This window comes from Candoia aspera, chromosome 4, assembly GCF_035149785.1.
Source record: "Candoia aspera isolate rCanAsp1 chromosome 4, rCanAsp1.hap2, whole genome shotgun sequence".
Lineage (NCBI taxonomy): Eukaryota > Metazoa > Chordata > Lepidosauria > Squamata > Boidae > Candoia > Candoia aspera.
Genome location: NC_086156.1, coordinates 30859112 through 30875802, shown reverse-complemented (window position 1 = coordinate 30875802; position 16691 = coordinate 30859112). Strand labels below are relative to the sequence as shown.

The 16691-nt window shown below is 39.8% G+C and overlaps 1 protein-coding gene across 3 annotated transcripts in view; it reads left to right on the top strand.

The window, feature by feature from the left end:
* The window catches only part of SNX13 (sorting nexin 13), an 81597-nt gene that overhangs the window by 51625 nt on the left and 13281 nt on the right, over positions 1 to 16691 (top strand). The window contains exons 14-20 of one of the 3 annotated variants that reach the window (XM_063303733.1): positions 596 to 700; positions 909 to 1041; positions 2329 to 2366; positions 3344 to 3413; positions 11531 to 11670; positions 12542 to 12649; positions 13554 to 13664. In XM_063303733.1, the coding sequence (XP_063159803.1) occupies positions 596 to 700; positions 909 to 1041; positions 2329 to 2366; positions 3344 to 3413; positions 11531 to 11670; positions 12542 to 12649; positions 13554 to 13664 (705 nt within the window). Of the gene's footprint in view, positions 1 to 595; positions 701 to 908; positions 1042 to 2328; positions 2367 to 3343; positions 3414 to 11497; positions 11671 to 12116; positions 12191 to 12541; positions 12650 to 13553; positions 13665 to 16691 lie in introns of those variants that run through there. The other 2 variants (XM_063303732.1, XM_063303734.1) reach the window with 2 other exon arrangements.

Here is a 16691-nt window from a genome sequence, read left to right as displayed (position 1 = left end):
GCTTAGTAATAAAAATCATAACTTGTCACATGACTAATAGAAATATGATATCTATTATTAATGGATGAGTCTATTTGGTATCTCTGTGCTGAGTAACTATGTAATAGCCAAAGACCCACAAAAACCTTAGGATCAGCAGCTGATGTTTGAATGTGGAAAAAGCCCTAGTGAATTTAAATAAATAAATGAATGGTTATTTCTATCTTTAGAATTCAGATTGCCTTTATATTTGTTTTCATTCTTGTGTATTCAAAATTTCAAGCTGAAGATTCCAGATCTTGAGAGAAAAACCTTAGATGTTTGAATTACCTATTTATTTCTTCTAATCCCACCCCCATATAATTATTTCAATTTATATTTCATCAATAAAATTAACTTCCTTCCAATACCTGAAAATAAAATAATGTGTGTTTTATAGATGTCTTGAACTACTTGAGATTTTTGCTTTTGTTAAAATAACTGCCATAGTTTTTGTACTTCTTTCTCTAGCTTTCTCTAGCTTCATTTTATCTTCAGTAATAATGGCTGATGTTAATTTTTTACAAATGATAGCATTAAAATAATAAAACTAAAATAATTTAGTTTTCTATGGCAGGCTTCTCCAAGAATTAATATTGATGATACATTGGTAGCAAAGTTGGAAGAAAAGCTGAATAATGAGGATCCAACTCCTGAAATTTTTGATCAGATTCAAAGAAAGGTGTAGTATTTTCTTCTCATCTACTACTGTATATCTGTCCGTCAATACTTGTGACTAATTTTGCTGAAGTTTATATTGAAATGTGGAATTATTATTTAAATACATATTGCTTTATTTACAACTAAATGCACCTTTATCTATTTAACAGAAGGTACTCTGTAATTTAGATTACATATTTTGCATAATATTAAACTTTAATTTCATTAAGGTATATGAATTGATGCTGCAGGACGAAAGATTCTATCCTTCATTCAAACAGCATGCACTTTATGTACGAATGCTTGCTGAGCTAGATATGCTAAAGGATCCTAGCTTCAGAGGATCAGATGATGGTGAAGGAGGTAAGTTGACTTCAGTAATTACGTTCTTTTATGATATGTTTACAGCATTTGATCTCTGACTCATTTAAGAATTTTGGATTTATTTAAGTGTTTTTCCTCCCTCATCATGTAGAATTCTTATGTCTTTTAACTTGCTGTTTTGCATTCTACCACATATTTAACAAATGGGCTTATGTGCAGGCACTAAAATTAATTGGGGGAAATTCTGTATACCTCAACATTTAAGAATTGTAGATACTGCTTTTTTCTTATTTTGCATAATTCCACTGCTTCTGTTCTTTTTTGTTTTTCTATAACCATTGCTAATTCCCACAGTAACAAGTAGTGTGCTTCAGACCCTACAAAAGCAAGTGCCACTCTGCTATTCATTAAAGTAATATGGCAATTTTTGCCTGAAAAAACATGCCCCTGCCTTAAGAGTAACTTTAAAGAGTAAATTCCTTAAATAACTAGCCTCTGTTTTTAGGCTTATGCAGAAGCTCTTTTAATGTTCAACAGAGTGGTTCTATGGTCTCTTTGATCCTTACAGTCCTAATATTAAATGTAGTTCTATTATATACAGAGTTATAAAACAAAAGATATACTTGGCTACCTCCTAGTGGCCTATGTTAGCAGTGGCTCATATTTTCATTTAAGTTTTAGCAGGCAGCAGGGCTAAGGACTCTCTGCTAATAATTAACTTAATTTGTTCTAACATATTTAAAATAATGGGATGGATGGAATTTTCATTGTTTCCTTTTGAACTTTTTAATATTATTTTGACCACAAGGTTGTAATAGCTTGGCTTGTTCTTCCTTCATAGTGATCTCAAAGTTGTAATAATTTTTAGCTCCTAGTTTGCTCAATAGTCAGATGATTCATTATGCAGAAATTTGTATACAGTTATTTACATTTTTAAATACAGTATGGATAAATCATAATGCTTTCATTTCAAAAGACAGAGTTGTCCAGGAGAAAAAAAGTGTGATTGAAAGAAGCATAATAAATGAGGTGTTGTAGTAGTTTGTTATCTAGACTATGTCCTAAAATTCACCTCTCAATTCAAGCTTTCCATTTATCACTGTCACTACTTAATATGCGGTAAAGCTTTATTTATTTATTTATTTGATTGATTGATTGATTGATTGATATTACTGCCCCTCTCCCCCAGTGGGTATTAACCAGTTAACAACCATCTTTTTCATCCTGAGTACATATACTTTATGCATATACATAGTACACACTTACATTCCTTCAGCATGTATTTCCGTTTTATGGCTTATCACAAAAAATGCTCTATTTTCACAGAATCATTTAATGGATCTCCTACAGGCAGCATTAATTTGGTAGGTGTGCTTTTTCAGCATTATAGAACAACCTCAGCAACTGGCTGAGCAATTCTGGGAGTTGAAGTCCATACAATTTAAACCTGCTGAGGTTGAGAAACACTGTTATAGAAGTTCAAAATATCACTTGTTTACTTAAGGAGAGAGCAACCAGTGAAACAAAACAAAAATGAACACTGTAAAGAAAAACAGATTTGATCATTTTTAAAATGCCGATATATTTTGTTGATGTTTGTTTGAAGTACAGAAAGTATATTTGTATAAGAGAGAGAGACTTGGGGCCGAACTCAATGTGATCTATTTGATTATCCAAGTCATCCTGTAAAAGAAAGAATGATTTATAAATTGTACTGTCCAGTAAATTTAATTATTATCTCTTCTGTGTCACATATTTTTTAAAAAACTTCTGAGTCTTTAACAGGCAAAGCACTTTTGCAGGTTCTCTGCTTGCCACAAAAATGTTGCTGCTAATACATTTTAATTAGAACTTCAAGCTTTAATCTTTTTCATTGGGACCATGATAGAGTAAAGGGTGACCAAATAATGAATGCAAATGAAAGTTAAGAATATAGTTTTGGTGTTGAGACTATTCTAATTCTGTTTTATTTTGAAAGTTTTTTGCTATTAGTTATAAGAAGAAATTGCAGTTAAAAGCAATTGAACAAAACATACATTGCAATATTTAAAAATATAGTACTAAAATGCAAAGTAAGTAAGATATATAAAGTATCAGAAAATTAAAAAGCAGTAAAAAAGGTAACAATCAAAACAACATTAACAAATTCTCAAAAACTCTGGGAGAATAAAAATGTCTTTGGCATCAGAAGGACAGTAATGACGGCACCTGGTATATCTAATTTAGAGGACATTTCAAAGTTAGGGGACTGAATTGTGGGGGGGGGGGAAACCCCTTGCTAATAATGCAGTAATATTTCTGGAATATAAATGGTAACTGTGGCTTTTTTTCCCCCCACTAGTCATTGGATGATCTTTCAAATGTGACTGCTGATGAGTCCATACAGCTACATGCGTGCATTTCAGATACTGGTGAGTTTAGTATTGATACTTGTGTAGTAGTAGCTTTTAGCTTATCCACGAACATTCCAATATTTTTTTGATTCCTATCTATTTGTGTTATACGTGTTTTTACTTCTTTAAACCTTACCATACATAGCTGTTTCTCTTCGTTCTCCTGTGCCTCAAGACCCTTCGGTAGGTTATTGGCAGCTTGGCTTTTGGGTGGTTGGTTAGCTATCTTCCTTTTTCTTCTTGATGTATTTTGTTTTCTTTTAATTTTTATCTGTAAGCTACCAGACTCAATATGGAGATGGGCAGCCTCGAAACTGAAATAATAAATAAATCTTGCATTGTATGTGTATTTATGGATGCTGATCGTCACTCCAGAGGAGCAATCAATCTTTATTTAGTCCAGGACCAAATCCGTAATTGAAATCATCTACCTTCTTTTTTAATATCCAGCTTTCATAGTTTTAAGTTATTATTTGAAAAATAACGTTTGTCTTAATTATTCTGGTCTTTGTTGTGATAGAAATACCCTTACGTTTTGATGTCCTGTCTATTATTTCTTCCTAAAATTAGTTTCTTCTATACTTCTGCAAAATACCTTTATCTATTCTTGAGTCTAGGTCAACAAAACTGTCTACCACCTTTAGTTCTCCATCAGCTGTAACTTCAGTAGGTTGACATTACCTTTATATTTATATTTAAGCCAGCTAGGTGACCTTGGGCCAGTCACTATCTCAGCCCAACTCACCTCACAGGGTTGTTGTTGTGGGGAAAATAGGAGGAGGAAGGAATATTAGGTATGTTCACCACCTTGAGTTGTTTATAAAAATGATGAAGGCGGGATAAAAATTAAATAAATAAATAATGAGCTCTTTTAAGTGTTTACCTTTGATTAAGTGATGTTGTCTGCATATCTTAAATAGTGTTTTGGTCTCCTACTCTGATTCAAACCCTGCCAACCTTGTATTATTTTTGCTGAATAGGTTAAACTGATGTGGGAACAATATGCAACTTTGTTTCACTCCCTGTCCTATTTTGAACTACTCTGTTTCTCCAAATTCAGTTCTTATATTAGGTTCATCAAAAAATTATCAGGTATTCTCATGCATTCATTAACCTTAATGTATTCCAAATAATGGCAAAATCACCAAAAAGGTGTCTTGCCCAGAACAGTATAACATATAATCATTTGATTAAGATGGTCCATTCTACTTTACCAATCCTCACTTATTTTTTAAGTGTCTTATTTATTATGCTTCATTTCTTCCATGGCAATTTCAAGTTTTCCTTGATTAATGCTACTTACATTCCACATTCAAAATGTATGTGTCTGTATAAAACAATTACATCTATGGCTACTGCACCAACTGCAACTGTTCTCAAACTAATCAGACTTAACAGTTAACCACCTTTAGTTACATCCATCTTGAGTACTGCAACATGCTGCCCCTAATAAGTGGAAATTTTTGAAGATCCCCCCAATGCTAAAATGTTGCCTATCCAATATGTGGCCTGGGGGCCACAGAGGAGAATAGCCATGGTATGCACTTCCCAAGGAGGTATGTTTGGCTCCCACTATCTTTATATTTAGAAAAACAGCAAAACCCTACTCATTCTTCAACCTTTAATTGTTAGTTATATTGAGTTTTAATTTTAATTATGCCAAGCTTACATTTATCTTGATTTTAAATGTATGGTTTTTATTCTTAAGTTTTATAATTTGAATTCTAATTGCTGTAAGTCACCCTGAGTGTCAAATAGTCAGAAAGTTATAATATAAATTGAATAAAAAATTACAAGAAACTCCTTTTTCAATACTGGTACTAGTAATGACCAGATTTTCTTTGGTCTTTGGTCTGACCTCATCCTCACCTCCAGATGTACTTCTGAAAGCTCATTGTTCTTTCCCAATAACTAAAAGTGTGCCTTCTGACCTATGGATCTCATCACCAGGCATTCAAACTCATCTAAATATTTTAGCCACATCCATCTAGTTTTCTTGTCAGCAGTACAGATGCAATTTAATTTTAGAGATCTCCAAAGTAGATCGGCTTCCTGTCATGAGTAAGGATGGCGAGCAGGGGGCTCTCACCCAGACTGTCAAGCGCATGCGTAGCACTGAGGAACTGTTCAGCCATTCAAAGAGACACAGATCGGGACCGCCTTAACCTTTGGGGTTTATATGGCTGGGTTTTCCCACGCTTTCTCAGTTTGTTAGGATTCTTGTTAAGTACTACTAATAAATATTAGAGACCAAGTCCTCGCCTCAGTGTGTTTCCTGGTAATCAGGACATCAATCCTAACAAACTCCTACTCCCATCGAAAGAGGGAGGAACAAGCAATTAAACAGATACGTTTAGAAATGTCTTCAGAAAACCAAGAAATGCGGCTCGCCATCCAGCAATTAGCAGCAGCCCTACAGCAACACCAGCAACAAGTAGATCTCCAGATCAACACATTACAAGCTGCCATGCTACAGCAGTTGCAACAACCAGCTCCGATTAACCCACAACCGGCACCAGCAGCAGCAGCAGCAGCAGCCCCACCGGTAATGTTGAGATCACAGGGCAGTCTACCAGAGAAATTTGGAGGAGAAGCAGGACAGCTGAGAATCTTTCTCACACAGTGTACTATGTTCTTCGACAGCAGACCCGCAGAGTTTCCCACAGACAGAACCAGAGTCACCTTCATCCTAGGCCTGCTGAAGGGACCAGCGGCCAAATGGGCTATTCCCATGGTGGAGAACAACGATCCGATTCTCAACGACTACCAGAACTTTTTGGCAGGCTTCCGAGCACACTTTGACGACCCCATCAGAGAGGCCACGGCCAGCCGGGAGATTCGGAGGCTCAAGCAAAGTAACAAGAGGGTGGGACTCTACATTGCTGATTTCAAGTTGTTAGCGGGAGATCTGGACTGGAATGAGAGTGCATTAAAAGACCAATTCAAACAGGGGCTGGATGAGGAGATTAAGAATGAATTGGTGCGCCAGGGAACACCAGCCACATTAGAAGCCCTATATCAGCTATCGGTGGTCATAGATGCCAGGCTAGAGGAGCTTAGGCAGATGCAGCCGGGGAGAAGCAAGACCCTCCGAGCGTTTTCAGGATTCCCAACTCCCCTTGTAGCAGCCTCTCACTCAGCACGAGAGGAGCCAATGCAGATTGGGACAAGCAGGAGACTGATTTCCGAGACTGAGAGGCAGAGAAGGAGAGAGAGAGCCCTGTGTTTCTACTGCGGAGCCCAGGGGCACATGGTGAGAACTTGCCCAGCGAGAGGCCAAACAACCCAAGTAAGACCCCCAGGGCAAGCAGCTGAAACAGGACCCATCCCCGCCTCTGTTTCCAATCAGGGAAACTCCGTTGGTCTCCCTCCCAAGAGCTCAGCAGGGAGACCGTAAATCAATTAAGGAGGGCTCATTCCGAAGATTCCAGGCAAGACTTTTACTACTTACCCGTAAAAGTCCAAGTCAACCCAGAGCACCAGGTCAAGCTAGAGGCCCTCGTGGATTCTGGAGCGTCAACTAATTTTATTGATGCACAGACCATACAAGACTGCAACATACCGACCAGGGAATTGCCATGCCCCATAGAAGTAGAGACCATTGACGGCCAGCCCCTCAAGGCAGGGCCGATTAGAAGGCTCACAGAACCGGTGCAGCTGACAGTGGGAGACCACACTGAGTGGATCCAGCTTTATGTTACTGCAGCGCTAAATGTGCCGGTAATCCTAGGCACGCCTTGGCTGAGGATCCACAACCCGTTGATGAACTGGACTACAGGAGCAATCTCCTTCCCAGCTAAGGAATGCCAGCACCACAAGAGTCAAGCCGCTCCACACTCTCCAGCAACCAACGCAGTCACAGTAGCAGGGGGGGTCCACTTACCAGCCAAGTATGCAGATTTTGCAGACGTTTTCAGCGAGCAAGAGGCCACAGCACTACCCCCCCATAGGGACTGTGACTGCACCATTGAGTTGTTACCAGGAGCCAAGATCCCAGCAAGGAAACAATATCCCATGTCCCCCAAGGAGTTAGCCACCTTAAAGGATTACTTGGACTCCAATCTCCAGAAGGGGTTCATCCGACCATCTACGTCCCCAGCGTCTGCTCCTACCTTCTTCGTACCAAAGAAGCCCGACCCGTTGGCACCTGCAACTCAGGAGACACCCATGAGAGTGGTCCACGACTTCAGTTTCTTAAATAAACAAACAAAGAGAGAATCCTATCCTCTGCCCTTAATCTCGGAGCTGCTAGATCGCTTGCAGAAGGCACGCATGTTTACCAGGTTGGATCTCAGGAGTGCGTACAATCTGATCCGGGTGAAAGAGGGGCACGAATACCTGACTGCCTTCGACACCAGGTTTGGCAAATTTGAGTACCTTGTTATGCCCTTTGGCTTGTCTAATGCAGGAGCCATATTTTCCAGATTTATGAACCACGTTTTTGCTGATTTACTAGACAAGTACATGGTCGTTTATCTAGATGACATATTAATTTTCTCTGAGGATGCCACAACTCACGTAACCCATGTACGTAATGTTTTGCAAAGACTGAGAGAGAACAGGCTGTTCGCCAAGCTAGAGAAGTGTGCCTTTGATTTAACTGAAGTACATTTCCTGGGCTATATAGTATCCACAGAAGGCATATCCATGGATCCTGCTAAGGTCCAGGCAATTCTCTCTTGGCCACCCCCCCGAAATGTTAAAGAGATACAAAAATGGCTAGGATTCTGTAATTTCTATCGCCGTTTTGCCCCGGCCTATAGTCATCGGACCAGACCATTCACACAGCTCTTGAAGAAAGGCTCAAAATTCGTATGGGGGGAGAGGGAGCAAGCAGCGTTCCAGGAGTTGAAGCAGCTTTTTGCTTCCCAACCGCTCTTAAGGCACCCTGACCCCACGAAGCCATTCATAATGTACTCAGATGCTTCAGACGTTGCCATTGGGGCAGTGTTATTGCAATATACAAACAGGGCAGAGAATACATTGCTTCCTTGTGCCTTTTTCTCATGCCTACTCTCACCAGCAGAGAGAAACTATGATGTGTTTAACAGAGAGTTGCTGGCAATTAAAGCAGCATTCCAAGAGTGGAGGCACTGGCTAGAAGGGGCAACCTTTCCGGTGAAAGTTTGCACCGATCACAAGAATTTACAGCTTCTACAAAACACCAGATCCCTCACCCCACGCCAGATCAGATGGAGCCAGTTTTTCTCCCGTTTCAATTTTGTCATTTCTTATGTGCCCGGGGCGCAAAACTGCTTGGCAGACGCCCTGTCTCGATCCTTTCAGGCAGACCCCCCCACTCACCAGGAAGTACAGGCTGCTATATTACAACCTCACAACTTTGATCAGCCGATGAGGGGGAGCCAAACGGAGAGTTTAGCAGCAGGCAGCCAAGCAGAGGACCTATTTGCAAGAGCCAGAGCTCAGCAGCAACAGGACCCGTATGCCAGGGCCAGGATGGATGACCTCCAGAGGGCCCCGCAAGACACTGCCTCCCCATTCAATGTGGAGGCAGGAATCCTCTGGCATAGTGGGCGATTGTACATTCCCCCTTCATTGAGGGAAGAAGTACTGAGACTGTGTCATGACCACCAAACAGCAGGCCACGGAGGCGTTTTCAAAACTCTCCATAGAGCTCTGAGAGACTACTGGTGGCCTAAGATGGTTGCAGACATTAAGGGCTACGTTGCTTCTTGTCACACCTGCAGACGAGCCAAGCCTCTCCCAGGGAAGCCCACAGGACTCTTGCAGCCCCTACCCACCCCCAGTAGGCCTTGGGATACGATCTCCATGGATTTCATCACTGATTTACCCCCGGTCCAGGGCCTGACTTCCATACTGGTGGTGGTGGACCTTTTCACAAAGATGGCACATTTTATTCCTTGCAAGGGCCTCCCATCTGCACCAGCCACCGCGCAGTTGTTCATAGACCACGTTTTTAGGTATAGAGGCATGGTGAATCACTTGGTGAGTGACAGAGGCCCACAGTTCACTTCCAGGTTCTGGAGGGCCCTTTTCCAGTCATTAGGGGTCCAGATCCACCTGTCATCAGCGCATCACCCTGCCAGTAATGGGCAGGCCGAAAAAATTAACCAGTGGTTACAGCAGTATCTCAGGTGTTACACCACGTATCGGCAAGACAATTGGCCAGCCCTGTTGCCCATGGCAGAATTCACTTATAACAACTCTGTGCAGTCATCTACCCAGATGTCTCCGTTCCAAGCGCTCTATGGGGTTAACCCTCAGGTGTTGCCCACCTCCTCCCAGCAGGGAACTGTTCCAGCAGCAGCTGATTTTCTTAAAGAGCAACAAGCCGCACAGGAGTTGTTAAAGGAGCAGCTGAACAGGGCAAAGAGTGCTTACAAAAGGGCGGCAGACGCTCACAGGCAGGAGGGGCCAGCGATTGCAGTAGGAGACAAAGTGTGGCTCTCTACCAAGTTCTTGATCTCTACCAGACCCTCCAAGAAATTGGACTCTAAGTTTGTCGGCCCTTTCACTGTGGTGCAGCAGATAAATCCAGTAGCTTATCGTTTACAGCTCCCACCATCCATGAAGATCCATCCAGTGTTTCACAGAGCCTTGCTAGCCAAAGACCCTCCCCCAAGTAACTTGCGATCGCAACTACCCCCCCCACCTCCAGTAATTGTGGAGGGAGAGGAGGAGTACGAAGTGGAAGAGATTCTGGACTCTAGGAGGAGGGGAAGGGGCATCCAATATTTCATACACTGGAAAGGGTACCCTGAGGAGGAGCGCACGTGGGAGAATGCCAGAGATGTACATGCTCCAGCACTGGTTCATCGATTCCATCAGCTTTTCCCTCACAAACCCAAGCCTCGCATTTTACCCGAGATTCCTCTTTCGCCTGAGCAGGCCGAAGAAGCCCAAGCTGAGGAGTTCGTGAGTGTGTATTTCCCCCCGCCCCTGCCTGAAGCCTCGACTCCAGTTACAGAGGAGGTGGGGGAACCACAGCCCTCAACCTCGGGCTTGCATTTCCCAGGGGGGAGGGGGGCTGACCCTGCTAACTCTCTAGATGTTTTTCAGCAGCAGCCACCTGGCTCGGAGGCGTTATCGGATTGGGAGGGCAGCACCGCTTCGTCCGTGGAGGAGTTGTCCTTTGAAGAATTGCCTTCTTTGCCAAGTTCTCATGAGACTTTACAAGCAGACAACATATCTTATCAAGACTCTGGAGGGGAGGGGGCTGAAATGGAATATCAATCTGGAGGGGAGGGTGATGTCATGAGTAAGGATGGCGAGCAGGGGGCTCTCACCCAGACTGTCAAGCGCATGCGTAGCACTGAGGAACTGTTCAGCCATTCAAAGAGACACAGATCGGGACCGCCTTAACCTTTGGGGTTTATATGGCTGGGTTTTCCCACGCTTTCTCAGTTTGTTAGGATTCTTGTTAAGTACTACTAATAAATATTAGAGACCAAGTCCTCGCCTCAGTGTGTTTCCTGGTAATCAGGACACTTCCCTTACACACCAGAGCTTTGCCTCCTAGCTTCATCCCTTTGCTCTTGGCCCTTCCAGGATTTCATGCTCCCATTATTATTCCTCTCAGGGACACTGAACCTAGCAAGGTCTTCCACCATGTCTAGGTAGCAATTTTGTGCAAGGGATTAATTATAATATTTATTTTAATAATTTTAATCTTAATATGGTAAGAAAAAAATTGACCTTTTATTGTGACAAAATGACATAATAAATGATGTTAATTCAGCTAACCATAGTTAAAATAGCCCACATTTTCCAAGTCAAGCATAACATGAAAGTCTAATTAATTTGAATAAAAAAGTAACCTTTCAATTTCTTTGCGTCTTTGAGGTAAGGAAGGGAAGTTAAGACCCATAAATTTATGTAGGCTTCAATAAATAAAAATATATACGTATATGCCCATCACACCATTCCCTTTGGAGGTAAACAGAAAAAAATATTTTCACTATAGGATGATACTTAAGAAGAATTTCATACATGGGAAAGCAGTTTGCATGTCCATCTTGATTTGACTTCTCTCATTTTCAACAGCATTTCATTTCATGTTTCTTCCACTCTTTCGTCGTCTTCCTTTTTGTCTATCCATTTTTGTTTGTTTTAATTGATAGTCTATGCTGATTATGACCCATATACTATGGCAGGAGTTTGTAACGACCATGGGAGGACATATGCATTATATACTATAACTGTTCAACGTCGAACTGCGACTGCTAATGATGAATGGAAAACGTATCGCCGCTACAGTGATTTCCATGACTTCCATATGAGAATCACTGAACAGGTAATTTGAAGTTTTCTTGGTTTCTTTATTTTTTTTTTCAGGAAAGCATTGATTAACTGAAATTAGCAATTGATAAATTTCATTTGGATTGCCTGAAATCAACTGATTTTGGATTAGCTTATTCTCAAGACCATTCTGTGTTCTCCTGATTATACATTGAAACTGGAGTAAGCTAATCTGCATCTAATGAAATTCATATACCACACTTTCTGGTTCCAAACCTCAGCTATGTTATTAATTTCATTACTCTTTTACAACCCATGTACATTGACTTCTTGCACATATATTTCTTACAAACAGCAACAATTGCAAAATGTTTCTTAATTGCATTACTTTGGAAATGAATATGTAGGTTGATACCTCTGAACTTCATATAGAAAATCTTGTTAGTGTACATGGAAAAAGAGGATGTAAGCTAGGCAACAGCTCTTCTTTTTGATACCTAGTTTAGATACTGAGAATCTTTACTCTGCATTGAGGAGCAGTTACTCAAGTCTACACCTTCAGTCTGGAGAGGCCCAGTCCAGAAACTGGTGATTGTAAATTCCAGCTATAACTAGCCGCAGATGTAAACATAATATTTTATCACAGTTAATTCTAGAAAAGGAACAAGGAAAGCAGCCTAAGAGATTGGGAGAAGAGTTTCCTTCTGAGTAGACAAGTAGCTTTAACAATTGTTAAGAAACTAGCAGTGTTCCAGCTATACTGGTTATGAAATTTATTTGTTTGTTTATGTATTAAATTTATATGCCACCCAACTCACAGCAATTCTGGGTGGTAATGTCTTAATGAAATAAATCAGTGGCAATCTTTTTTGCTGAACTTCTACATGTGTGTGTATTTAGAATGACTGCCATGTCTATTTCTTTAGTTTGAAAACCTAGGAAATTTATTGAAGCTTCCTGGTAAAAAAACATTCAACAATATGGATAGAGACTTTTTAGAAAAAAGGAAGAAAGATTTAAATTCATACTTACAGGTATGTTCTCTTACCCAGGTTCTTCATTAAAGATGAATACATTTTTCTCTTACTTGCCTCCCCCATTTGACCTCTAGGAAATTGCAGTAAACTTTGTAGATAATTTAGGGGAGTATGCTTCAGTATGTAAGAATTATGTAAATACAAAAAAATAGTCCTCGTATAACATCCAGTCATTCAGCAACCAAAGTCAAAACAACGCTGAACAAGGGATGCTTGCAATGGGTCCTCGGGGTTGCGGACATCACAGCATCTCCCCACAGTGACATGACCACAATTCAGATGCTTGGCAACTGGCTGACAATTATGATATTGCAGCATCCCATGGTCACGTGATTGACAAGCAAAGTCAATGGGGAAGCCTACAGGAGGTTGCAAATGGCAATTACATGACCATGGGATGCTGCACAGGATTTGCCTAACAGCAGCAACTGGGACTGCCAGAACTTCCATCATAAGACAGTGTAGTCATGTGACATCATGCCTTAGGCCCATGTCGCTTGGCAGTGGAGTTCCTGGTTCCAGTTACCATCGGTGAGGACTACCTGTATGGCTGTTGGGAGACTGGCACATTAAATGAGCTCATTTCCAGATGGAAACAAATCACAATTATCACATAGAACTAATATTAACAATATTAGTTCTATGTGATTAGTTCTACATTAACAATAAAATTAATGTAGAGTGTACAACTCTACATTACCCTTTAGCCAAGGTGGGGGTGGGGTGGCTACAATTGTTCAACAGTAATAGAATAATTCAGTACATTTGGTGTAGGACTTTGGGGTAATAGCAATACTGCAGATTGATTTAAATATACGGTATATTTGCATTGTCTCTAAGTTTCAATTTCAGAGCAAAATATTCATCTATCTGAATGTAATTTACATCTTTTACTTACTAGCTTTTGCTAACACCTGAAGTGATGAAAGCATATCCAGCTTTAGCACACTATGTATATGACTTCTTGGAAAACAAGGCATACAATAAAGAGAAGGGAGATTTTGCTCGGAAGGTACTTATATGTATATAATATAATTCAGCAATCAGAACTTTGTGAAGAATAAATTATATAGTCTGTTTTCTATGCACATAGCCATTTAACCTATACCAGTTAATTAATATATGAATTGTTACTTTGTATAAATATAGACTGTAAATAAAATTTTGAAATAGAACCATTAAATTCTTGCCAGAGAGCCAATTTTTCAATATATGATATTTGTAGTGAGAATTTTTTTTTTTAAAAAAAATATAGAAAGTGCAGTTCATCCTAAAATTTTATCTAGTGTTTTAAAACATGCTAAGATTTCTGTCCTTTGATCTACCCTTAAATCCTCTGACCATTTCAGGCACCACTTGCTTCATAATTCCATTTGCCTGCTCTAAAGAGAAAATGCATGTCTCACTCTGAAATTGCTTTCCGAGGCTGTTTCATATCAAGGAATCAAAGCGCAACTTTTTTTTTCCAAATACAGCCCTTGTCAAAACTGATCATTCAGCAGTTGGGGTTAAAGTACATACCTTTGCAGACTTTTTGCACAGGTATCCTTTTTTTTTTGGCTATGTCCACTCTGTTTTAATAAATTAGATATATAAGGCAATGATATTTCAAATTTAATTGGAGATTTAATTAAGAGTAGATGTAAAAAAATATTCCAATTACAGCAGTTACCAATAAACAGAGTTGTTTGGTTCTTCTTAAACCCTTTATGGGATTAAGCAATAAAATTGGCATGTAGCTACTGTGTATCAGTCCAAACTGACTTTATTTCTTGAACAAGTAGAGGCCAACTTTCCTTTGAGTAGTCTGAGGACTATGCCTTCCCAAATTATTTTCCTATGTCTTTCAAAAATGATAGGCTTTAGATAGAAATTGTAAGAAAAAGTAATCTTTTAAAATATTGCATTTCACAAATGTCATAAATACAGTGTTTCAAATAGTTTATTTTACCTGTTGATTCACAAGGATAGTTAAAGTAGCTAGCCAGATAAGGCATCAGATCACACCACAATTTAACAGACAAAACAGCAACTTTTTAAGCATCAAAATTTTTGCACAAAGAAAAAAAATTCAGGATTTTCCTTTGTTTTCTGAGATACAAAAGGGTTTTCTCTAGTTATGTGCCCTAACTAGAATGTCCTTTTACCTCTTCTCTTTACCTAAATTAACTCAGAAATGTAGAAACACTCACAGAAAGACTTCCATACGAGAAGCACATATGGGAAAAAGTTGTCTTTCAGATATTCCAGTTCTAGGCTGCTTAGAGTTTGATAAATCCAAATTGGCACTTAAATGACTTTGGAAGTTAAACGATAGACTTTGCATGTCTTTAAGCAGTGAGACAATATTCCCTTTAATATTACAGCCAGTTAACAGTTGTATTTGAACCAGTTGTGGTTTTCAGACAGTCACTGGCAGCCTACTTAGAACTCACTGCAGTAACTGAATCAAATCAGGTTACATGGTTTACTTGGTTTCATTGTCCCAGGTAGGTAAAGGTAAAGGTTTCCCTTGACGTAAAGTCCAGTCGAGTCCGACTCTAGGGGGCGGTGCTCATCTCCGTTTCTAAGCCTTGGAGCCGGCGTTGTCCATAGGACACTTCCGGGTCATGTGGCCAGCATGACTCACGGAACGCTGTTACCTTCCCGCCGAAGCGGTACCAATTAATCTACTCACATTTGCATGTTTTCGAACTGCTTGGTGTGCAGAAGCTGGGACGAGCAACGGGAGCTCACCCCGCCGCGCGGTTTCGAACCGCCGACCTTCTGATCGACAGCTCAGCGGTTTAACCCGCAGCGCCACCGCGTCCCCATATTGTCCCAGGAAAAGACACATATAATGAATCACCTAATCTCAAAAAAAAAAAAAAAAAAAAAAATAGAGTCCAGAGAATTTTGGAAGATTTCCATTTAGAAAACTTGATCTTCTTCCGAACTGTAATTGGCTAGCTTTAATGTGTATTTTATGCTGTATTTTTCAAGGCTGAAATATCAACTCTATCCTCTTTCTTGCAAGTACTTGCATATACAGCATGCTTCCATTTATCTTAACTACTGCACTGTATCATGTCCCCAAGCTGTATGGTTTAGAAATTCTTGTTCCTGTTGTTTAGACTACTATAGCTATAATATATTTTACATTTGGAAATGTGGCCACTTTTCCAAGTCTTGAATGGGGCAAAGGAATATATTTGGAGTAAAAGAGTAATTTCATAAATAAACAGGTAGGTCAAAGGAATCAGTGGGTTCTAGAAATCTGAAAATGAAATGCAGAACAGTTGCACAGGTATATGCAGATAGATAAATAATGCAGAATACATATTGCACATGTTAGGATAAACATTAGGTGGTCGCATGATTGTCATTTTTGACCTAAAATCAATGGAGAACCATGTGATTCACTTAACAACCACATGGTTTACTTAGTGACCGCAGTGATTAGCTTAATGACCACCACAAAAATGGTCATAAAATCAGGTCAGATCGCTTTTGGTTGTTAAGTGGCTGAAATTCCAGTCCCAGTTGTGGTTGTTAAGCAAGGACTAACTATATGCATATAGCATAACATTTGCCTGCATTAAAATCCTCCTTATCTCAGTAGTTGATGCATGCGAGTTAATGGGCTAATAAACTTTTAGCATTCACAATTTTTCCTTTAAATTTCCCCCAGCTTTCCAGAACAGCTGTTTATATTAAAAAAAAATCATCTCTTAAGGATCAGGATATAAGCATGATGGGGAAGGATTGTCAGTTTTCTGCTGAAGGAGACAATTGGCAGCTTCTGTTGTTCATGCAAAGAACTCAGTGGCTTCCATCTATTGCTGTTGTTCTGCATCAGATGAAGTGCTTTGCTCAGTGGCACAGCAAAAAACAAAGTTTTGCCCTAAGAAATTTGCTGTCTGAATTTAGATTGGGGAATTGAATATGTGGTTGGATAGAGGACAAAAAAGAGAATCTATCTGATACAGTAATACTCACTTGGAGTATGTCATGATGATGTTTTATATTCAAAATAATTGAATATGAATGCTTTATATTT